The 24,059-nt window shown below is 38.8% G+C and overlaps 1 protein-coding gene and 1 long non-coding RNA gene across 7 annotated transcripts in view; one reads left to right on the top strand and one right to left on the bottom strand.

Moving 5' to 3' along the window:
• SP100 (SP100 nuclear antigen) overlaps positions 1-24,059 on the top strand; it is a 91,633-nt gene that overhangs the window by 47,887 nt on the left and 19,687 nt on the right. For 4 of the 5 annotated variants that reach the window (XM_061148539.1, XM_061148540.1, XM_061148537.1 and 1 more), the window contains 5 exons: positions 1,933-1,986; positions 2,606-2,689; positions 8,994-9,047; positions 21,905-21,952; positions 23,220-23,324. In XM_061148539.1, coding sequence (XP_061004522.1) covers positions 1,933-1,986; positions 2,606-2,689; positions 8,994-9,047; positions 21,905-21,952; positions 23,220-23,324 — 345 coding nt within the window. The remainder of the gene's footprint in view (positions 1-1,932; positions 1,987-2,605; positions 2,690-8,993; positions 9,048-21,904; positions 21,953-23,219; positions 23,325-24,059) is intronic. The other variant, XM_061148538.1, reaches the window with a different exon arrangement.
• Positions 1,499-24,059, bottom strand: part of LOC133060800 (uncharacterized) — a 70,329-nt gene continuing 47,768 nt past the window's right edge. The window contains exons 2-3 of one of the 2 annotated variants that reach the window (XR_009693850.1): positions 15,868-16,067; positions 1,499-2,302 (exon numbers count right to left, since the gene is read on the bottom strand). This is a non-coding gene — a long non-coding RNA (uncharacterized LOC133060800). The remainder of the gene's footprint in view (positions 2,303-15,867; positions 16,068-24,059) is intronic. The other variant, XR_009693849.1, reaches the window with a different exon arrangement.

The following is a 24,059-nucleotide window of genomic DNA, read 5'->3' as shown; positions in this document are numbered from 1 at the left end:
AGAAGCAAAAAGATATTATATATAAACTGTTCTTTAACTGGGCGAGCCCAATCAGTTGCTATATTGAAAATGTAGTAAAAATATGCTAGTAAAACGATATTTTTAGTACACACTATCACAGCTATTAATGCTAAAGAGTGGAAATAGTGTACCTATTCTCCAGCATGCTTTTATTCTATAGAGCGTACTAAGCATGGTATTCCTCTATTCATTGTTAATATTATCTTTAGTCCCCAACTTAGAAAGTCTTCACAGAGTAATTTGTGCTTCTGTTGTATTATTGATGGAAAAATGGCTTCAGACCAAATACTCTCAAACCCTAATTATAGTTGGATCGTTGGCTAACAGTGATTTCCCATAGGGTTTTCGTAAATAAAGTTTCATTTTGTTTTTACAAAAACCTTAACAGGGAGTGAGGGTAACCAAGTTCTCCCAGGTTTATAGATGAGGAAACTGGAATTGGTAATGTTTGAGGGTCTTTTGATCTTTCCATGTTTGAGGGTCTTTCGGTCTTCCCAGTTCGCACTGGTAAAGTGCCAGTTGGCACAGTGGTGAAGAACCCACGTGCTAATGGGGGAGATGTGAGAGACTCAGGTTCAATTGCTGGGTCAGGAAAGATCTCCTGGAGGAAGGTATGGGAACCCACTCCAGCATTCTTGTCTGGAGAATTCCATGGACAGAGGAGTCTTGTGGGCTAAGGTCCACAGGGTCACATAGAGTCAGACAAGACTGAAGTGACTTAGCAAGCATGCATGCATGCACTCACGAGTATCTTTTATGAATTCACATAGAGAGTGCAAGGCAGTACTGGGTAGGACTCCAACATAACATACCTGCAACATGGCATTGGCCTATAGTCATATTCAAAAATATCTTCAAAAATAAAGTATCCTTTTATGTTCATAACAGCCTAAAATGTCAGTCAGAAAACTGTTGTTCCCTCATTTCACAGAAGAGAAAACTCCAGCACATAAACACTTAAGGGTCTTTTACACATCCTGTTGATAAAAGTGAAAGTGTTAGTTGCTCAGTCATGTCCAACTCTATGAACCCAAGGACTGTAGCCTACCAGGCTCCTCACTCCATGAGATTCTCCAGGCAAGAATACTGGAGTGGGTGGCCATTCCCTTCTCCAGGGGATCTTCCCGACCTAGAGATCAAACCCAGGTGTACCACATTGCAGGCAGATTCTTTATCGTCCTGAGCCACCAGGGAAGCCCCAAGAATACCAGAGTGGGTAGCCATTCACTTCCCCAGGGGATCTTCTCAACCCACAATCCATGTCTCCTCCTTGGCAGGTGGATTCTTTACCATCTGAGCCACCAGGGAAGCCCATTACACATCATATATGGAAACTTACAGAAACTTACCAGAAGAGACAGAACTAACAATCTGGACTCTTAGGAAACGTTTGTAATCCTTTATTCAAAATCTTTAACATAACGTTATAAAGCAACTATACCCCAATAAAAATTGATAAAAATTTTAAAGCCAGATGTAAAATAATAATGCTTTATTATTTTAGAAAGGCAGTGTGGTGTATATCCTATAGATTACAAGACAACCCAATAAGTTTGGGACCTCATCTCATTCTCAAATAGACTGTGTTAGTGTTGCTGCAGCAAATTGTGTGAATTCACATCAACTGTGATAAATATTTTATTGAACTCAAGGCTGCCGAAGTCCAAATTAGTTAGCTGCAATCCTGTGAAAAAATACTGGTTTTCGAAACTTCTTTGACTTTGCAACTAAGGCTGAAGGATTGGGGATCTTCACTCCATTTGGTAGTGATCTCTTTCCCTTAGATGAGACGAGACAGTAATGTTCATCATTGCATCTTTATAGCCTACATCCTGTCTGTAATGTGAGTATTCATAAGCTCATAACTCTTTTTGATATAGATTATTGGTTTTATTTTCCTTTACTTACTAGATTCGTCAGCCATTGGAAGCACGTCTATTTTGAGAATGAACAGTAGGAAAAGACGTAAGAACAATTAAAACTCTTGCTGTTACAAATATCTTTCTTTGTCTCAAAACCCTCCTTCAACTTCTTGGTTATATCATTGAAAATGAAGCTACAAATTTGTAAGTATTTTAGATGATTCACATTTATTTTGAATTAGGTGAGCTGGGCTAACTGATGTAACACAGAAACCTCAAGAAGTGGAGTGTCGCAGCACAGTACAAGTTTATTCTTCATTCACATAAAAGGATAAAGCAGTTCCCAGGTTGGAGGGGTACTCATTGAGGGCCCAGCTGATGGAGGCTCTGATGTTGAAATTGTTGCTTCCAGGGTCTCTCTGGATAAGAAACAGAGTGAAAGCAGGAATGTTAATATGTACAGACAAGAGGAAAGGGTAAAAGCTAGTGACCAAAGGGAGTGCCTTCCATAGCAAAGTTGTGTCCACTCCCAGCCTTGGGGGTGGTTCCTGGAACAACCTTGACCACCAGGTCAGATGGAGCCACAGGGTGACCTGGTGGGAGAATTATCCTTAACCTTCTTACACAAGCTTCCCTTTTCCAAATTTTCTGTTAAAGGATTCCATGCTGTATTGGATAGGACACAGACTGAGATTGTAAAGGACTTTTATTTCTTTCTGCAGGGATATGCAGTAGTGATTCTTCAGACTTGAGCAACGAAGGAGAGCCTCAGGCAACATCTAGTTCCGCCCTAAGAAATGGGTCAGGTAAAGAAGATTAGGATGTCCAGCCTTGGCCTGCAGCATGTCAGGAGTCTGAATTTAAAGCTACTTCCAGATGCATTTCATTCTGAGCTCCTTGTCTACCTTGTATCCAGTTAATCCTGGGAACTACTTCTGGGATTTTTAGAAAATGGAAGGAGGCAGGAAATTATTATAAATTTACACTTAACAAAATGAGTATAATAATATAATAATGTGTGTTAGTCGCTCAGTCATGTCCAACTCTTTGCGACCCCATGAACTGTAGCCTGCCAGGTTCCTCTGTCCATGGGATTTCCCAGGCAAGAATACTGGACTGGTTTGCCATTTCCTACTCCAAGGGAACTTCTCGATTTGGGGATTGAACCCACATTTCCTGCACTGGCAGGCGGATTCTTTCCCACTGCACCACCTGGGAAACCCTAGTCACTAAATGTGTGTACTTTTATACTCCTATTTTAGCAGAAACAATTACCACAATGATGGTATCTTTTCAAGCACCTACTGTCATGTCTACTAACACCAAGATCCTAGATTTCTATAGTGGTATACTAGTTGACACTAATGCCATTTGTAATTATAAAAACATCAAAAGACAACTGGTCCTGCTGTGTAATTATAGACAGAAATAAAGGCTTCAGATCAACCATTCTAAAACTTTAGTATAGATTTTGTCACATATTCAACACATTGTAATTAGATTGTCTGATGGTATTTTAAATTCTTTTAGCAAATAAGATCTTACTCTGTCATCACAAAATCTTTAAGACTTAGGCAGGCTAGCTCTTGCTTCCCCATTTTGGGATGAGGAAATATTAATGGATGTACAAATGTTTAAGGATAAAAAGGAGTGACTATTTTATGTAACAGGAAGATAAGAGCTGTGTTGCATGATCAGAGTCCAAAGAGGAGATACAAGGGATCTGGCATAGTCACAGGGGAATGTATCAGTGTCTGATGCAAGAAAGTGTATTTAACAATAATAAATGCATATCATCTGGTCCCATCACTTCATGGCAAATAGATGGGGAAACAATGGAAACAGTGAGAGACTTCATTTTCTTGGGCTCCAAAATCACTGCAGATGGTAACTGTGGCCATGAAATTAAATGACACTTGCTCCTCGGAAGAAAAGCTATGATAAGCCTAGACAGCATATTAAAAAGCAGAGACATTACTTTGCCAGTAAAGGTCCATATAGTCAAAGCTATTGTTTTTCCAGTAGTCATGTATGGATGTGAGAGTTGGACCATAAAGAAGGCTGAGCACTGAAGGACTGATGCTTTTGAACTGTGGTGTTGGAGAAGACTCTTTGAGAGTCCTTTGGACTAAGGAGATCAAACCAGTCAATCCAAAAGGAAATCAATGCTGAATATTCATTGGAAGGACTGATGCTGAAGCTGAACCTCTGATACTTAGGCCACCTGATGTGAAGAGCTGGCTCCTTTGAAAAGACCCTAACTCTGGGAAAGATTGAAGGCAGGAGGAGAAGGGGACGACAGAGGATGAGATGGTTGGATGGCATCACTGACTCGATGGACAAGAGTTTGAGCAAACTCCAGGAGTTGCTGATGGACAGGGAAGCCTGGTGTGCTGCAGTCCATGGGGTTGCAGAGTCAGACACAACTGAGCAACTGAACAACAAATAAATGCATATGTATGTATGTATGTGTGTATATGTGACATATACACACATATATGCATATATATGTATATATATTAATGAATATATTTAACCACCAGTATTAGTGTGAATATTGAAATATATATATCCAGATTGAGAGGGAAAAAGCAGAAACCATAAACAAAGAGGGTGGGAATGGAATCAGCTATATATATCAGCCTACAAAACACCTAAAAAGATAAGATGAAAAAGGATGAACAGAGAATTAAAAAAGAACAGATGTTAACAATATAACTGGACTTCCCTGGTGGTCCAGTGGTTAAGAGTATGCCTTGCAATGCAGGAGACACAGGCTCGATCCCTGATCTGGGAAGATCCCACATGACTCGGAGCAACCAAGTCCACGTGCGATAACTGCTGACCCCAGGCACTCTGGAGCCCATGTGCCACAGTTAACACTCAATGCAGTCAAATAAATAAACATTAAAAATGCAAGACCTGCAATTAAATTTGAATTTCAAATAAACAATAAATAATTCTTTAAAAAAAAATGTATAACTGATGATATGAGAGAAATCAACACAGAAGACAAGAGAAATCAGGGGCAGAGAAGCTCACAGAATCGAAATTACGGAGACAAATTTTCTAAGGAGACCATAAAGAGGAAGAGAAGGAGGAGGTGTGGCTATGTAGAAAGAGAGTAAATCTCTGTTGGATATGAAAAGTGGTCATTGGAGCAGTTGTATTTCTCCTCTGTCCATCTCAGTTGTGGACATAGATCAGCTTCCTGTCATCATCTGTAGTCTGTTGTTTCCTATTTCCCTTCAGTGTCCTATGAATTCAAAACTCTAAAAATAGAATCAGAAGAGATGTCAGTCTATTAGCATGTGATCGAAAAGCCTATTGTGATGCTAGTTATCAGTTTTCTTTGTTTCCCTGTCTGCCCAGAGGAAAAGCTCTTCCTTGTTTAATAATAATGGAAGTGAGTGAAGTGAAGTCACTCAGTGGTGTCTGACTCTTTGCGACCCCGTGAACTGTAGCCTACCAGGCTCTTCTGTCCATGGGATTCTCCAGGCAAGAATACTGGAGTGGGTTGTCATTTCTTTCTCCAGGGGATCTTCCCAACCCAGGGGTCAAACCTGGGTGTCCCACATGGCAGGCAGACGCTTTAACCTCTGAGCCACCAGGGAAGCCCAATAATGGAAGAGTTAGGCTGAAAAGATATTCTGAGTAAGTTTCCTCAAATTAAAAGATGTTTGAGTATGTTTCAAGTTTCACAAGATCCAATTGTCACCAGATTGGGAAGTTTTATAGAGGAAGATAGGTAATTTTCAAGGTATCTCTAGGAACTTTACCATAAACATGATAATAAAGTCTGTGATTGATAGGCCTGTGATGCAGGAAACTCATAGAGAATGGCAGAAGTAATAATAATCAATAGAGTGGCCAATGTCAAAAGAGCAAGCAAATAGTGACAATGAAAGTGGTAAACTGTGAGATGAAGCTAAATATCATTGAAGAAAAAACAGATAAATGCAAAGACTGTAATATTTTAAAGCCAAAAGATCAAGGTAAAATTGAAAGGAAAGAAAAATTAGAAAGGGATGTGACAGTATAAAGAGAATTACTTCAATAATAACACTAGCTCCAGAGACAGAAGCATAGAAAACCAGATGGAATGAGATACATACAGGAAGTAATCAGTGGAGAGGATAGATGAGACACAGAGAGATGATTGGATGGCATCACTAACTCAATGGACATGAGTTTGAGTAAGCTCCAGGAGTTGGTGATGGACAGGCAAGCCTGGCGAGCTGCAGTCCCTGGGGTCACAAAGCGTCAGACATGACTGAGCGACTGAACTGAACTGAACAGAGAGACAAACGGTTAAAAAATGAGGAAAAAAAATGGTAGAGAGAGAATCAAGATAGTGCAAAAGAAAGAGAGGAGAGAAATGGAGAAGTTGTGGATCTGAGATGCTCATGAGACCAAAGCAACACTGTTCACAACGACAGTGAGTTTTTAGGGTAAGGTGTCCCCAGGTATCAAAATGGCTCCTGTAACTCACCCAGTTTGTAAGAGATGTTGCCAATGGAGTTTCATGCACTCTTCAGCTTCAATCACCATCTACAATCAAATTGTTCCTAAACCCACATTTCCAGCCCAGCCTGGCTCTGTCTGCTGTGCTTTCAAACTCAGTTATCCAAGTATCAGAAAGATCTGGCCAAGGTCCTAAGGTTTTAAACGTCTCCACTTAGATATCTCTCAAAGACCTTCAAACTCTTTCAAAACTGAGCGCATCGTCTTTCCCCTGAAAACCAGTATCTGCTCCTCCAGTGTTCTCTATCTCTAAAACACTTACTAACTGATTCATTCTTTCTACTTGAACTTCTCAGTCATCCATGACACAGACATCTCAACTGACATAACCCATCTGTCACCTCAGCTTCCCTGGTGGCTCAGTGATAAAGAATTCGCCTGCCAGGGCAGGAGGTGCAGGTTCAGTCTCTGGGTTGAGAAGATCCCCTGGAGGGGGAAATGGCAACCCACTCCAGTATTCTTGCCTGGGAAATCCCATGGACAGAGGAGGCTGATGGGCTACAGTCCATGGGGGTCACAAAAGAATCAGACATGACTTAGTGACTAAACAACAACAATCTGTCACCTAACTCTATCAGTTATTCCTTTTAAATGTCTCCAGCCTGTCCACTTATTTCCATCTCCATGTCAGCACCCTTATCCATGTCTGTATCACTTCTCACTTGAACTAGTTCTACAGGTTCCTGTTTATTCTCCTTCTTCTAATATTGTTCCCACCAAACACAGTCTAAGTGATTTAGCTAAGTTGACCTTTCAAAAATGCGAATGTGTTCATGCTGCTCTCCTATGTAATAGCCAAATGTCTTTTAATTTTCCTTTGGAATAAATTAATTCTTCTTTGAGTGACTTCCAAACTCCCTACCTGAGGCCCCTGCATCTTTCTCCATCCTCATCATTGCCTCTCATCGTCTCACTCTGGTTCAGACACCCTGAACTCTTCTTGGTTTCCTGCACTTGCTGAATCCAGACTTTTATATGTGAGCTTCCATCCCTTTGGGGCTGTCATCTTGGTCACCTTTCTCCCTAATCTGTTTACCTCCCACTTCCATGATTCTTCCTCTAGGAAAGGTCCCTCATTTCAAACCAGGCTAGTTCTTCCTGCCTTCTGCATCCCCAGAGTAGACTGTACAATGTGTCTAACAGTCTCCATGTTTCAATGTGTACCCCTCTTTATGCATCAGTTCCCTGGTTGCTCATAAGATTGATAAGCACTGATGCTTCCGTAGTCTTCTGCCCTGCATCATCACCATCATTTACCTCAGCACCTGACACGTGAGAGATGCTCAGCAACCTTGTTGAGTGAACAGAAAAAAAAAAAGTCTACCTTCTGTGTTTCAACATTTGGAAATTTGTCTGGCAAAAATTCATTTATTACAGTATTTATATGAGAATATCTATTAAAGTTACTTTAATAATTGAATATGTATATACATATAAATGTAACAAACAGCATTTTTGGAAAAGAATAGTGTCACATAAAAGTAAGTACAGATGTATGTTAAAATGTCATCAATGAGTAGATTGGAGAAGTATATAAAGAAAAAAAATAGAAAAATAAAAATGCATATTTGGGGTGAAGAGTAAAAGTAGATGAAAAGGAAGGGATAAGGACAGCGAGGAGCAGCAACAAGAGAAAGAGATGGCAGAGGTAAAGCCACCCTGTGATGGAGGAGTCAGGGAAAGAGGAGGGGAGGAGGTGTAAGTGAAAATTTCTTTGCAAGCCATAACTTAGGAGCAGAGCTCCACGGACTTAGAAGTGCTCCTGTGTCATATATTCTTCAAAAAGTGTTCTAAGAGGCCAAGAAGCAGTGACTAAAAGTCATCAAGCATTGATAGGATGGGTAAGGCCACCCAAGTTCAAGGTAGAGGTGGTTGAATAGATATCCCAGACCCAGGGGCAGCTGTGGAAGGTGATCAGTGTTCAAGGAGAACTTCAAGCAGCTCCCAACAGGGGGTGGACCAGTTACAGAAGGTGAAGGTCACAGGACCTTGGGCTGCAGGATGTCAGGAGTCTGAAATCAGAGCTCCCACTTCTGATGCGCTTGAGTCTAAACACACTTTGACAGGGAGGCTCAGTCCTCATCACAACCCTATTCTCTGCCCTCACTTGACCTGACCCTTTGGGGAACTGCAGGGAGGAAAGAATTCTGTTTAACAGAATGGGTCCAATTGATTATACCTGGATGATGCAGTTGAAATACACTGGTGAAATTGACAATATCATGGGGCAAAGAAATAAATGTGTTCTTCTGCTGGAAGATAATTTTGTCACAACCTTGGAAAGACCTCAAAAGACAAACAATCCTTTACCCTATCAGAAAAAAAAAGACCTCAGACAACTATTTGTAAGCTCACCAGATAGTTTTGGAGGAGGCCTTCTAACATGTTACTGATTTATATAGTGATTTCTCATTAGCTTTTGCAAATAAGGTCTTACTTAATCTTCATAAAAAATGTAAAATCTGAATGGCATACCTGTTGTTATCCCTGTTTCATAAATGAGGAAACTGATGCACATAAGTAGTGAAGAGATTTTTCAGTTTTACAGTTTTTTAAAGTTTCTGACCACCACCTGTTACTTTCTAGATTCCATGGATATTGGAAGCAATTCTACTTTGGGAAAACACAGTGGGAAAAGAAGTAAGACTGCATAAGAATTTACTCAGTTTTCATGTTACAAATGAACTATTTTTAAGGCTAAAATTTATTATATTTTCTATACCTTTAATAAGAAAAAGATTAATGCCTTTTAAAGTAATTATTTTTCAAAATGCTCATATCTTCATGTGAATATCTTGCTTTTTATTCTTCCTTTAAAACGTTTCTTATAAATATTGACATATACATTTGCAGAACTTTTCTATGCATGTGCTAACACCTTTTGTAATACAGTTTTATTTATCTAAATAGAGTAATTCTATGCATACTCTCTCTCTCTTAAAAATTATATCATACCTAGAAAATTAAAATACATAACATTTTAAATTGAACTACAAAAAACCTTTTTTAAAGGATGCTTTAACATGCCCTATTTTCATCTTTAGTGTGGTTGGGTATATTCCATTTGTTATTGGTCATTTGTTTTCCTTCTTCATAGAACGTTTTGTCATGGAATGCTCAGTCAGTGCTTCCTGTTGTGATGTTTTTCTTTTTCTTACTATATTGCATGACTATAGACATCTTTGTATCAGATACATGCACACTACATCTTGGTCCTATATGTTCCTAATATTTTGTCCCGTTTGTTGTTTTTCTTTTAGGTTTGTTAACGGAATATTTTGTCTTAAAGAAGTTATAAATTTTTAGGAGGTCAAATTTGTTAGCCTTTTTCTCTCTAGTTCTTTGGTTTCCTATCATATTTATAATAGCCATTTCTAGATTTTTAAAAAATATTGCTCTATATTTGATTCTAGAATATTTGAACTACCTGATAATTTTTAATATTTTCATCAAAATCCTATGAGTTTTGACTATTTATACACAGGCACTTTGATCACACAGCACCTTTACTTGTCTGAATATTAGTTTTTCTTTTATAAAACATTCCAGGAGGAAAGGGAGAGCTCAGAAGTAGCAACAGACTGAAGCTAGGGGTGAATTTTAGAATTAGCTCAAGAAGATTCTCTCCCTATCTCCTTCCCAAGTTCTTTGGAAACTCTAGTTAGAAATACATTGATTTTGCAGAATAATTTAGGGAGAGCAGAGACATACCCATTTATTTATGTCTTATTTAATGTTCTTCCACTAAGAATTTTCTTACATTTTAAAAAAATTTATATACTGTACACATTTGTTTCCATCTATGAATATCCTTTTCCCATTACAAAAGAGCTGGAATAAATTTAAATGAGATAAGACTCTCAAAATCTTTTTAAGTAGGAAATCTATGGTCATTTTATTGCCTATTTGCATACGAGGAAATCGGAATGCCAGGGATCTTTTTCTGATTTAATATAAAATCTTAGGAGCATCTGTATAGTAGTTTAAGGATCCACCTGTCACTTAAAATACTAGGGCCAGGCCTTCCAATGATCAAGACAACCAATCAGAACTAAGTTTCTTAAGAAATTTGTAATAAGTGGCAATACTTTCTAATGAGGGGAGTATTATAAAACCCTTCCAAATAACTCTTTCAAGGCAAATTTATATTACAGAGAACAGAATATATTGGTAATGGTTACAAACAGACATGTCTTACCTTCTTATGAAAATTCTGAATTTAATACTGTCAAGGCAATTCTTGTTTTGAATTTATTTACTTATTTTAACTGGAGGATAATTACTTTATAATATTATGATGTTTTTGCCATACATCAATATGAATCGGCCATAGATATACATATGTCCTCTCCATTCATATGCTTTACATGGGACATCTCTCCCATATAAGGCAATTCTTTATGTTAGTTTTATGGTACAGAATTCTGTCTCTCCTTCTAAAGCTATGGGTTGAGAGGACTTCCCCTTGCTCTCTTTGTGTAATTCTTCGTTAGGTACAAAGGCTTACATTTTAAAAATCTGGTCTCTGGAATTTAATTAGTTAGCCTTGTACAAAACACAGGCCCATAGAGTTGGATTTTGTTGGCAGAAATAGAGAAAGTATTTGGAAAGGATCTTACCTAAAAACAGTAAAATATGATGAATATAGATTTTTCTACTACAGTCTCCATCTTGTTGCTAAATCTGAATTAGTTTGAGATCCTTTATCTTTTTTCTGTTCTGATTTCCTTTCTTGTCTTCACCTAAATATATAATGCAAATGATTTGTTCAGTGATTTAAGCGAGGATATTTACAACATCTTTTTTAAGACTATCTCTCTCATATAGTATTTAATAAGTATTTACTACTGATAGGCTAATTATTATTCCCAGCATCATCAAAATACTTTCTGTATTGTTCTTTGATTGCCAAATACTGAGGACCCTTCTTTATACACCTTCTATTTATCAGACCTTATCCTTATGGCCCTCATCCCATTTCCATTTTCACCTCTCAACTTACCCATTTCACACTCTCAACCCTTCTACAACTTCTCCTTCCTGAAAAATCAGACCACATCTCTACTAATGGCTGCCAAAACTCAATCTTTCTTCATGGTACTCATTTTGGGTGAAGATATATAAACAGACTCCAAAAGTGAGCATTATTACTGGTGTTGCGTGGGAATTCAGCATAATTGAAGGAAAAGCCAGATTTGGGTATCCCCAAAAACAAAGGAATAGAAGGCTTCCAAGATTTTGAAAGACTTTGGCCAAGCTAGCACTCATGCTAAAGACTGAGTTGCTGTTGGCTGTAGATAAAATTCCCATAGCTCATCCTATAGCACATGGCAGGATAATTTACAATGATTCTCTACTTCCACAGAAGAAAGAAGTGAACTCAGAGCTTCCCTTTTAAAAAAATTCTGAGTTTCACCCAGAGGCAAAGAGTCAAGAGTCTCATTTGCAATATAGCCCAGGGTCGGGTCACAATAGAGGTTCCCAGTGACAAATATACATATTGACACAGCCTCACAATCTAGCAACCTTAGGTGCTAAATGCAAGGTGGGAACCTCCATATTTTTCCACTAAGATGAAACCAAGAAGGACTAATTCCACAAGGTTAAGCCAATATCATACCCCAAATACTTGGAGTGATTTATGCCTCCAACTATCCTTGGCCCAGGTTAAAAGTACTCGCACCACGTGGCAGGTGAGAAGAAACTCTGCACTAGAAATAGTTAAGCTTCTTTTTGATGCAGCTAAGAATGTGTTGGAAGAGTAATTTAAATGAATAATTCTATCAGTTTGAAAAGTTTAATCTAAGTATATGATTCTATACTTAAATCTGGGGGAAAAAATGTTGAAATAAAGGGAGGGATAAGGAAATGTTAGGAAACTACAAATTAGAAGGTTGGTCAGTTTTCGTTGTTGATTGTTTGTTATGTACAGTGATATAATCAGTGCTGTTGGCTAAGGTATATTCTCTGTAGATCTCATTGCGATTTTAAGGCTGCCTCTACACCACATGCTCCCAAGAGGACTATACAGATTGGCCATAGATGAACAGCTCTGCTGACCTCATGGGTGAGGCAGGAGTAGGCAGCAGGCGTGGGGAGCATTGCGGATGGGGAGGCAGACCTCCTCCCAGGATCCTGGGCTTTAGACCTGAAGGGATCTCTTTCTAACAAGCTGGTTTCTCCAGTCAAGAGGATGAAGCTGGGTGGCCTATCAGAGGGAGGTCTGGTCATGGTCTTTCTGACTGGGAGGTTGTCGGCTGCTTCTTGCCTCCTAACACCTGGTGGGTCTTGGCATCACTGTGATCAGGTGAGTAAGCTGGGAGAATTTGACACACTCTCTTGTCTGCTAAAGATGATCTCCTACTTGCTCATAGCTCCTTCCTGGTCATTTGTTGGTATTGTTGATGAGAGAGTTGATAGTTGTGGTACTGTTGGTGGTGATGGTCCCTTCATATGGCTTCCTATATCTACATGTTGGAATTTAGCTGAGATTACATCCCTAGGTATTTCATCCAGTCTGGTAGCTATAAATTCTATCCATATGTTAATGACCACCAGTTTTATTTCACCTCCTTTGGTCCCTCTATTGAACTGCCAAGTCATAAGTTCAACTTCTGACTCCAAACTTCCACTTGGAGTCTCAGATTTGACACATGAAACCCATTTCTTTATTTCACTCCCAAGCCTGTCATCCACCACCTTTCTCTCACTAAATGGCATTATTTCTACTCAGTTGCTTGAGTCAAAAGTATAGAAAAATGTGCTTGATTCCTTTTTTTTTTTTCCTAGTCCCTCCACATCCATTCACAAAAATGTTTCAAAACTATATATATATATATATTTTTTTTTTTTAAAAAAGAACCAAATAGAAATTCTGAGATTGAAAAGTATAATATCTGAAATCAAAAACAATGAAAAAATTGGGTGGACTCTGAAAATACATTGTGTGTGTATGCATGTGTATACCAATACAGCCAGTTTTCATTATTCATGGTATAGAGGTTGTATGAAGTCACCCCAAACACAAAGTAGCTAATATCAAGACTTTGCTTCCAAAAGAAATAGAGGGTTTGGTTCCTGTGAGCCTCTGGTCCTATTTTTGTAAACCAATAAATATGTATCTTTGTTTCATGAGTGTTTCTGTTTAAAGACACCTAGTTTATTATATATGTTGATTCATTAATGTTGAACTCACATCCAACGGCATTATAACTCATGCCTGACTGGAGCTCCTCTAACACACGTGTTTTCTCCATGAGACACGTCACAGTCTTAAGAACACTAGACAGCACTTCAGCACTAGGCCATTTTAAGCCGCATAATTACCAACAAAAAAAGCACAAAAATGAGAACAACATGAAATTAAGTAGATGGCAAAAGGATGAATGTTTACAAAATGAGCTGAAACAAGGAGGCAGAGCTTTGTCTTGCTCAGCCTCTACTGGGCACACGCATGTCCGGCTCCACACAAATTATTCACTGCTCTGCACACCACCATGAATGACCATGGAAGCACCATGAGAACTGACTTGGGAGTTTCAAATTAATTTTAGAGAGTGGGTGACTTCACAGATTTGGAATATGTGAGTAATGAAGGTTGGCTGTATATATACATAGTTTCATTCTTTCTAGAATTAGTTTTTTAAATTAAATAATACATAGGTTCTTTTTTTTTTTTTTCAATTATTTTTATATAGGTTCTTATAGGCAATATTTTAGTATTGTTGCTTGCCAGATAGCCTGCAATTTGGATTTACATTTACTCTTTGACCCAGGAGTTGCTTAAGAGAGGGTGGGAGAAAATGTACATTCTCTATTTCCATTTTCTAGGTATGAAGTTGAATGTGTATCAATCGTATCAACCTTGTTAAAACGTATTATTTGGGTCTTTCATAGCCTTCTCATTTTGTCCACTTGATCACCTGTGGACTGAGGGTAATAAAAAATAAGATTGTCTACTAGTAGAGTGTTTTTACCTCTCATGATATTTCCTGTAATTTCTATTTGCTTAAAACGTTTTGTCCTGGATTATACTTTGTTTGATAATCAGATCAGAATTCCCTGGTTTCTTTTCATTGATGTATGCCAAAATTACCTTTGCCTGTACATTGATTTTCAGTGTTTAAAAATGTGTTTTTACTTGAGCCTTTTGTATATGGTTAAAAGCTGGGGTTTACTTTGTAATTTAATTACAAAATATATTATTTAAATAAGTGAGTTAAGTCCATGTCCTTTTATTGTTAGGACCAAAATGTTTGAACTCGTTTCTGTCATATTAATTTGTACTCATGATTCATCTTGTTCTAGTGTCTTGGATATTAAAAATGTCAACACTCTGCATTCTGTCTTCAATGCATTTATGTGCATGTGTGTACTTGTGATACTTAGGAAGGTTTGCACTTTGGTTGTAGTGGTTAAAGCTGGGCATAGGATTGCTTAGCTGAGACTAACCCTCCCAACTGGCCTCCCAGTTAGCCCGGCCACATTTCTCCTGAGTAGGAGAAACATGAGCCACTTTTGGGTCTTTCCTTTAAAAGAAATGAATGGTTGAGTTCTTGTTCATTTCCCATATTTCTTTTGGTTGGGAGTATATACTTATGATATTTACAAAGGTTTATTCTTTTGTTGTAGTAATTACTCTTAGAATTACCTTTATATGGTACCTTTGATCCTCTCTGTAGACAGATCCCATTAATTTCCCATCTGGTAGATTTGCAAAATTAGCATGTGTCCTATTTCTTTGTCCAGTCTCTTTCCTCTCCTACCCAATTTAGGCCATATGTTCCCTTTATTTTTTACCTCTCATATATTAAAAGTGCTTTATATTTATCCTTTATTTATCCAAATAATACCCCTTGACTCCTAACAATAAGACAGACAATGACCTTGTTCTACCACTTGTATTTCTGCCTTCCTCTGCAATTTTTTTTTTTTTTGTATTACATTATATCTTTATTTTCTGGACATATACACTTATCACTCTGGTCTGTCACCTCATTTCCATTTTTATTTTAATCTTTTTGCCAAAATTTTTCAGTTCTGTCTTGGTTTGCTAAAGTGGACCCTCTAGCAGTTTTCTCAATAAATACTCATGGGACTAATATTTCCAAAATGTCCCTGTTCAAAAGTACTTGATTTTATTATTTATATCTGAAAATAATTTGCTTGTTCTTTACTTCTAGAACTGTCTTGTAGGATTTTCCTGAAACCTTCTATGGCATTCAATGTTGCTATGGAAAATTTTACCGCCAAAGAGATTCCTCTCCCTTGAAAATGACTTGGTCTTTTGGCCCAAGCTGCCCATTCAATTCTTTATCTTTAAAGTCCAGTAAGTTTGCTGGAATATATTTCAGGGTTGACTGGAATCTATGTTCTCTGCTACAGAGTGAAAATACATGTACTTACGCAAAGTATATTTGATTTTTTTAAACAATTTCGGAAAATTTTTTCTTGAACTTACCTTCAATTGCGTTTTCTGTTACTTTGGTTTTCTTCTTCAAGAACTCTAAGGATTTGTTCACTGCTTTCTGTTAATAGGGATATCACCCACATTTTTCTTTTCATGGAAAGACCCAGACTATTCTGCTCACATCCCAGTGGCCCACACTTTGTCACGTGGCCAGAGCTAAGTGCAAGGGGAGGTTACAGGCATCAAGGGTCCTTTGAGAGAAAAGAGAGAATACTTATGGGTGACAAACAGCAATCTGCTTACTTGTTCTCCTCATTTTCCTCCCAAGTCCCTGATTTCCTCAAAGAGGCAAAGTCAGACTCTTTGTTGGTTCAGGCTTGGCCTTGTCACCTGAGGCACTTTGGCAATAAAAGGAGCTGGAATGTGGATGCAACCCAGAGCTTTGTGGCCAGAGACAAGTTAGCGTTGAGTGGGAAGTAAGGGGGAGAGTGTTAGAAAAGTCTGTTGTAACTGATGAACACAACTCTCAATGGAATGAGGAGAAACAGACAAGAGAGAATTTAATCAATTAAGCAGAAGCCAGACTCCTGGTATCACATCAGGTCTCTGCCCAATATACACACAATTACTTAAACCAAACTCAGGGCACACACCATACTGTTGGGGCTCTAGAGACAAGCGACACTCCATTCTCTGAACCGAGTTCTGTGATTGTCATTTCTCTCTCATTCTTTGTATTCTCTTCTTTATCTCTCTTCTTTTTCCTGCTCCTTTCCCATTCTACTAATGTTTTTCTTCTCTGCTTTATTTCTTTTGGTCATTCTTTAAAATCATATCATATAAGACAATGCTGTTGGGTTTACATGGCACTGTAGAGATGACAAGATTTTTCTTCTGGAGCTGAAAACATATTTGGATATACATTTCTTTCATTTGGAAGAAATCCTTTCAATCCATATATATATTTGAATATATTATTATTATATATTAAATACATTTTGAAATATAGTAGTAGTATTAGTCACTCAGTCATGTCTCTTTGTGATCCCATGGACTGTAGCCTGCCATGCTCCTCTGTCCGTGGAATTCTCCAGGCAAGAAAACTGGAGTGGGTTGAGCACGCTTCAGTAGTTGCAACATGTGGGCTGAGTAGTTTCCGTCCCCAGGCTCTTGAGCACAGGCTCAGTAGTTTTGATGTATGGGGTTAGTGACTCCACAGCATGTAGGATCTTCTTCCCCAACCAGGGATCAAACCCAAGTCTCCTGCATTGGCAGGCCAATTCTCAACCACTGGACCACCAGGGAAGCCTACCATACTTATCTTTACCATCTTGTTTATTTCCCAGGTTATACCTACCTGATCTAAGAATTTTGTCCTCTGAGTTTTGTGAAATCTCACTGCCATATTTGATTTAATAGCTGGAATGAGAAGTCTAAGCACAGATCACATTTGTTCCTTCTCCTACTTCCTTCCTTATCAAACCTGTTGTCTTAAATAGTTCTTTCTATGCCACAGGATGAAGTCTTAAATAAGCCCCAGAGTTGTGTTAATCCTTTTCAGCAGCAGTGATATTCTCACTCAACATTAAAAAGACTGAGCTGATACAATATTAAAACTGTAAAATAGGTAGGGGGGAAATTGGGTAAGACCAGCCTCTTCGACCATCTACACATCCTCTCTAATGCCATTCAGTATCTACTGCTTTTGGCTAATTCAAATTGGGGAGGAAGGAGAGAAGGAAGTAGTCAAAAGCAGGAATGGACCTCTAACAATAAACCTTTCACTTCTCCCTGAAATGGCAGATGCATGAGTCACATTTGTGGGTTTTTCAGAGATCCTCCCCCTTCAGGGAGAATTTCTCAACTGAAGTTCCCCTGATGCAGGAAATCCAACCGATGGCTTACTACTTCCTTCCTAGTCTCCCAGCTCCCAGGAGGTCCACACCCCTCCTGGGGTCACCTCTTTCATCCAAAACATCCTCCTGGACACAGTATCTCTCAAGAATTAACTGAGCCTCTCCGTTCCTAGGGAAGGCTCATGAAAACCATGTCTCTTCATGGCCTTCAGACTGTCTAGACCCCTCTCTAGACTTCCCAGGTTTGAGTCTTTAAACACCTCTGCCTCTGTCTCCCTTGGAGACACAGATTAATTATCTTAGAAGCCTCCTCACTTGCCTTGAGGGGAGGGGAGCACTGAACTTCTATAGCAAGTCTCTGGTGCCAATAGATAGTATATTTGAATATGAAACCCAAGAACAACCACTCCACTTCCTGTGGTGTATTGAGAGAGAAACTTCACAAAGAACAATTATTAAGTGGACTTGAACCCCAAATCTCCCAGTAAGGAGAACTCTTAAGCTAAACCAGACTACTTTTGTATCTTTAATTTATTTGGCCTAACAGGTTTGACAAAAGGTGAATCAAGTAGTGCCAGAGAAAAACATAGAGGAATAGAAAGTATTTTTTGTTTGCCTAAGATACCTATGGTTAAACAGGCCCAAACTGTAGTCCAGTGCAAGAAAGAGAAAGGAAGAAAGAAGGAACAAAGTAAGGAAGAGAGAAAAGTGGAAAGAATGAAGGGAAGAAAAGGAAACAAAGAATAAAAGAAGAAAGGAAAGAGAGGTGAACATTTCATGGCCCTGCCTTGGGGACCAGCGTGTTTGAACATGGCATTCAAGAAATTCACCTACACAAGCCCCCTCATCTTTCCTCTCACAACCCATCACCTCTTAAATCTGAGAGCCTATTCTCCTGAGATAAGGTTTCAATCAACCTTTTTTGATATCTCTCACCCTAAGATTTTCTATGACTTGAACTTATATTTCTACAAATTCCACTTGGGCAATTTCTCTTGGTTAATTCTTCAGATCTTATTTTTGTGTGTCCAAACCTATGTGAACAAGCTCTTTTGTCTCTTTCATTTTTTCAGCCCAAAAGCCTTCATTCAGGGTTAAGATGATAACACAAATGTGTTATTTGTGTAGGTCACGATCACATATCCCTAGATAATCCAAATGATTGCATTATTGCATTGATTCTGCCTCTCAAGCAAAGGAAATCTTGATTGCTAAACTTAATTTTTTTAATTTTAGGATGCTTCAATTTCTTTATAGGTAATGGGGATAGTAAAACTCCTTAAGATAAATTAGTAAATGTAAGGGTTTTATTTCATGTCTGGCATATAATAAGCATGTAACAACTGTTCAGTTCAGTGACTCAGTTGTGTCCAACTCTTTGCGACCCCATGGACTGCAGCACAGCAGGCTTCCCTGTCCATCACCAACTCTAGGAGTTTGCTCAAACTCATGTCCATTGAATCAGTGATGCCACCCAACCATCTCATCCTCTGTTGTCTCCTTCTCCTCCTGCCTTCAGTCTTTCCCAGCATCAGGGTCTTTTCCAGTGAATTGGCTCTTCCTATCAGGTGGCCAAATTATTGGAGTTTCAGCTTCAGCATCAGTCCTTCCAGTGAATATTCAGGAATGATTTCCTTTAGGATGGACTGGTTTGATCTCCTTGCAGTCCAAGGGACTCTCAAGAGTCTTCTCCAACACCACAGTTCAAAAGCATCAATTCTTTGGCGCTCGGCTGTTTTTATAGTCCAGCTCTCACATCCATACATGATTACTGGAAAAACCATAGCTTTGACTAGAGGGACCTTTGTTGGCAAAGTAATGTCTCTACTTTTTAATATGCCAGCTGGGTTGGTCATAGCTTTTCTTCCAAGGAGCAAGCATCTTTTAATTTCACGGCTGCAGTCACCATCTGCAGTGATTTTGGAGCCCCCAAAAATAAAGTCTCTCACTGTTTCCATTGTTTCCCTATCTATTTGCCATTAAGTGGTGGGACCAGATGCCATGATCTTCATTTTTTGGAATGTGGAGTTTTAAGCCAGCATTTTTTACTCTCCTTCATTTTCAGCTTTCATTATTATCATTCTCAAAGTGTTCCTTTAGATACAAGAAATAAAACTTGCCTTAAATTCTTTTAAATGTAGATGTAAAGTATTTGGATTAGTGTGAGAGTAAATAACATGAAATCTAAGAACCCAGGTTAACTATCAAAGGCTTGGTAAGTGCAAGGCTATGGAGTGTTTATTTTTCTTTATGCAGTAGGCTCTTGACAACTTACAATAAAATGGAATTTTTTTAAAGTATTATTATATGCAATGCAACTTTTCAGCAGCATCTGTTTTATATTTTTCTATTTTCTCAGAAAAAGGGGGAGACATAGAATTGAAATTCTCAAAGAGGCAAACCAAGAGGAATAAATATATAAATAAATTTTTAATAACTAAATGTCTAAATTCTTTTGTTTTAGTCTACACTTTTATTAATAGACTTATTTCTCTAATTACTTTCTGTAGCTACTAACCATTGAGAAATATACCAGATTTAGTCAACTTCTAAAACATGACAGGGAGACAAAGATGATATCTCAAACAAGTAGCATGGTGGTGGAATCTGCAACTAGAACCCAAGGCCCAAGGGCTTCTGCAGTGCTGAACTGATAACTTTTGAGGCTGGAAATAGTTGTAGCTATAAAACACTATGTAACTCACAAGTAATGAAACTGTCCTGCCCCACGTCCCAACCCCCTGAGGTAGTCCTGTGGACTTGGGTCTGTCACATTGCCTCTTCTGCCTGAATTTACTCCTCTGTAAAGTGAAATAATAATAAAGAGACTAACTGGCCAGCAAGGCCCACCTCAGCTTCATATATGAGCTATTTTCTCCCAGAACCAGCATTACCAAATTAGTACTCTAGGATTCTAGCCATGGGAACTGAATGATGGGCACAGACCTTTAGCTAGAAAGCATCCCTGACTTCAACATTCAGACACTGCTGAATGATGGCAGACCTACACATGCACATGGACATGCCTGATCTTTTTGGATGCAATCAGCAATTGAATCAGATACTACATTTTTCTGAAATATCTAAGTCAACATTTTGTGCTGTCTCTAACCCTACAACTTTAGAAACTCAGGCATCAGTTTTACATTGAAGGCAAAAGGAGAAGAGGCAGAAGAGGATGAGATGGTTAGATAGCATCACTGATTCAATGGACATGATTTTGAGCAAACTCTGGGAGATAGTGGAAGACAGAGGCGCCTGGCATGCTACAGTCCATGAAGTCACAAAGTCAGACAAGACCTAGTGGTGGAAAAACAGCAACAAAAACAACAATCAATTTTATAAGCTTCCCTTCTTTGGGCCATTGAGCTAGTTTGTTTTTTTTTTTTTTTCCATCCTTGCTCATTTTTGCGCCATTTTTGGTCAAAAACCTTTCAAGTTGAGTTTTGTGGCAGTTATCTGACCTACAGAATTGAGCATAAAGTTTTCCTTGAGACCTAATATTACTGCCTTTAATCACTGCCTGTTTATAAAAGTAAATCTTCAGTGCTTTTATTTAATTTGTATTTTTAGATGTGCACATCAATTTTCTCATCTGTAAGATGAGGATAGTATTAGTTTTTATTTGACAAATTTGCTCTAAGGATAAAGTAAATCAATAGAGACAGGTTCTAAGGATCATTCCTGGTGCACAATAAAGACTTGACAGATGTCCAACTTCATTACACTACTCACATTGCTGCTCTGTTACTCGGGAAGTATGTAAGACACGGTTTCAATTTTATTTGGAATGACTGGGAAATGTTAGTAAAAGAAATAGAGGATATATCCCAGATAGGCATCATCTTTGTAACTAAGTCTAGACCACGGTCCCCCAAACTAAGGTCCACAGGGAAAATTCAATCCATGAACTGTTTCATAAATACATTTTTAGTGGAACAGAGCCAGAGCCACATCTTACCATTTACGAGTTGTCTATGGATGCCTTCCCAATAAAATAGTAGAGCTGAGTAATCACAAAAGGAATTGTGGTCCATAGCACCTTAAATATTTTCCTCTATAGCCCTTTACAGAAAAAAGCTCCTAACTCCTTATCAAGGCATTTGACATTTTTCTTGATGTACTAGACAGACTCCTGAAAAGTGACATTTGAATGGCATTTTTGCAAAACACTGTTTGCAACACAATGTTGTTAAAAGACACATTTATGTTATTTTTCTACTTTCTCCCAGGGAGAAAAACAGTCTGCACTGAGTCTTTGAAAACAGGCAGAAAAAGAGGTAAAAAAATAAATGATTAATGCATTTTTAATTAAAGTAATGCAAATTTCTATTTTATAATTCATGTTTTTAGTGATCAATCAATTTTCTTAATTGACTTATAGAGCCAGGAACAAACACTAAGATAGTCCTAGGTCCTGGTCAGTTTCAACAACATGACAGGCACCCACTTCATTGATTAGTCAGTTGATCTGTGAGAGACCCCCAGGCCTCCTGAGCAGGTCTCCCCTCACCACAGTGATAACTTTTAAGGAGGGAAATATGAAGAAATGTATCTAAAGAGTATGACTCACGTAATATTTAGCTCATTCTTCTCTTGCCTACATAGAGAGCCATAGGCTAGCCACCAAAGGGGACTCTGAGTGATAACGGGACCTGTTACCAAAGAAATTCCTAAAATTTCTTTGATTGTATAACTGTGGCCTGTCACTTATTTATTTATTTTTTTTTTTGGCCTCAATATCCTCCTCTGTAAATTGGTGGGTGGCAGGTGAATTTGAATGGCCTCCTACTCCCACCCAACTCTAATAGAATTAACTCTGGAAGGACTGTCCACAGCCTACACTCCCCATCTAGAGAGAAGCCCCAATATCGGTCTTTAACGGATCCCCTTCAATGCTGGCCAGAAGGGCAAGAGAAGGTGTTCCCACTACTGACATTCTAAGATTTTCAGCACCTGCTTCAGAGGAATCAGACCTCAGCACCCTCACCCAAGGGTGTACAGAGGCCCTCTCCCTGAGCAATTGGTGGTTTCTTCTAGAGCAGGTTACCTTCTAGCCACAGAGAAAGCTCGCATGAAAGAAAAGTGAAGCAAAGCAGAAAGCAAGGCGGGAAGACAGAACTGACCCGCTGGGGGCCCATTGCAATCCTGCTTTGTTGACCCAGTTGAGCCCTCAAACAGAGAGGAAAAAATGAAAAATTGAGGCTTTTTCTCCATCTGTATAACTTCAAAGCGATGATATGACTATAAATCTTCCTTCAAAACAGCAGGAGGAAAATGATCGTGCAATAGGTAGCTAGGGCCAGCAAGCTTGGGAATTCAGACCCTTCCTCAAGAGGCATGTGTGTAGGATTTCGGAGGATTGGGATATAAAGTGACATTAGCTTTATGGACCTAACCTGTCATAAAAGAAAGACCTAGAAATGTACCTAATTCATGGGAGAAATCCTCCCATTATATTTTAAGTTATAAAGAAGGATCTCAAGATGGGGGAGGAGAGACCATTTTAGAGCAAGATGGAATGAAAAAACGCATGCTTCCTTGCAGGTCGAAGAGCTCTCAAAGATACAAATGCGGATTTTCAAAGTGATCAGCTTCCTGTGACTTGTGGTAAAGCGAAGGGGACTTTATACAAGGAGAAAATGAAAAAAGGTGGGCTTCACAATATTCTACAATTTTCAGTTAGAAAACTCCCATGTGAATAATATATTGTACAGGTTGTAGACCGTTGTTGGGGAGAGGAACATGTTTCTAAGACATTCTAAGACCATCCCCAGGTCTCGTGGTTCACCAGGAAGACTGAAAGGACTCAGCATATTGTTGAACTCATGGCTGTTATTTATTCTACTGAAAAGGCAAAAAAAAAAAAAAAAAAAAAAACAAATCAGCAAGGGGAAAAAGCACATCGTAGATGTGTCAGTTTCCAAAGTCTTCTCCCAGAGGGGTCCCCATGACGCACTTAATTCTCCAGCAACGATATGAAATGTTGTCTGCCAGGGAAGCTGCCCTGAGCCTAAGAGTCCAAAATGGCAACCCACTCCAGTATTCTTGCCTGGAAAATCCCATGGATGGAGGAGCCTGATAGGCTACAGTCCATGGGGTCTCAAAGAGTCGGACATGATTGAGCAACTTCACTTACTTACTTAGTTACATAAGTACCCTCTGCCTAGCACATGCCAAAATTCCAAACTCTTGGAAGGAAAGCAGGCATTCCACACACACTATATCATTTATATCAACAGTTCAGGCACAGTGAGCCACTCTTAAGTTCTGGGAATAGTGAGACCCCCTTCCCAAGTCCATGTTCCCAGATGCCAGCCACGGGCCATCTGGCAAACAGACCTTCTGAAGAAAGCAGGCTCAATTCTTCTCTGTTGGCTCTTTTCT

This window comes from Dama dama, chromosome 8, assembly GCF_033118175.1.
Source record: "Dama dama isolate Ldn47 chromosome 8, ASM3311817v1, whole genome shotgun sequence".
NCBI classification, from domain to species: domain Eukaryota; kingdom Metazoa; phylum Chordata; class Mammalia; order Artiodactyla; family Cervidae; genus Dama; species Dama dama.
The sequence above is the reverse complement of the archived record's forward strand: the minus strand, read 5'-3'. Positions and strand labels throughout refer to the sequence as shown.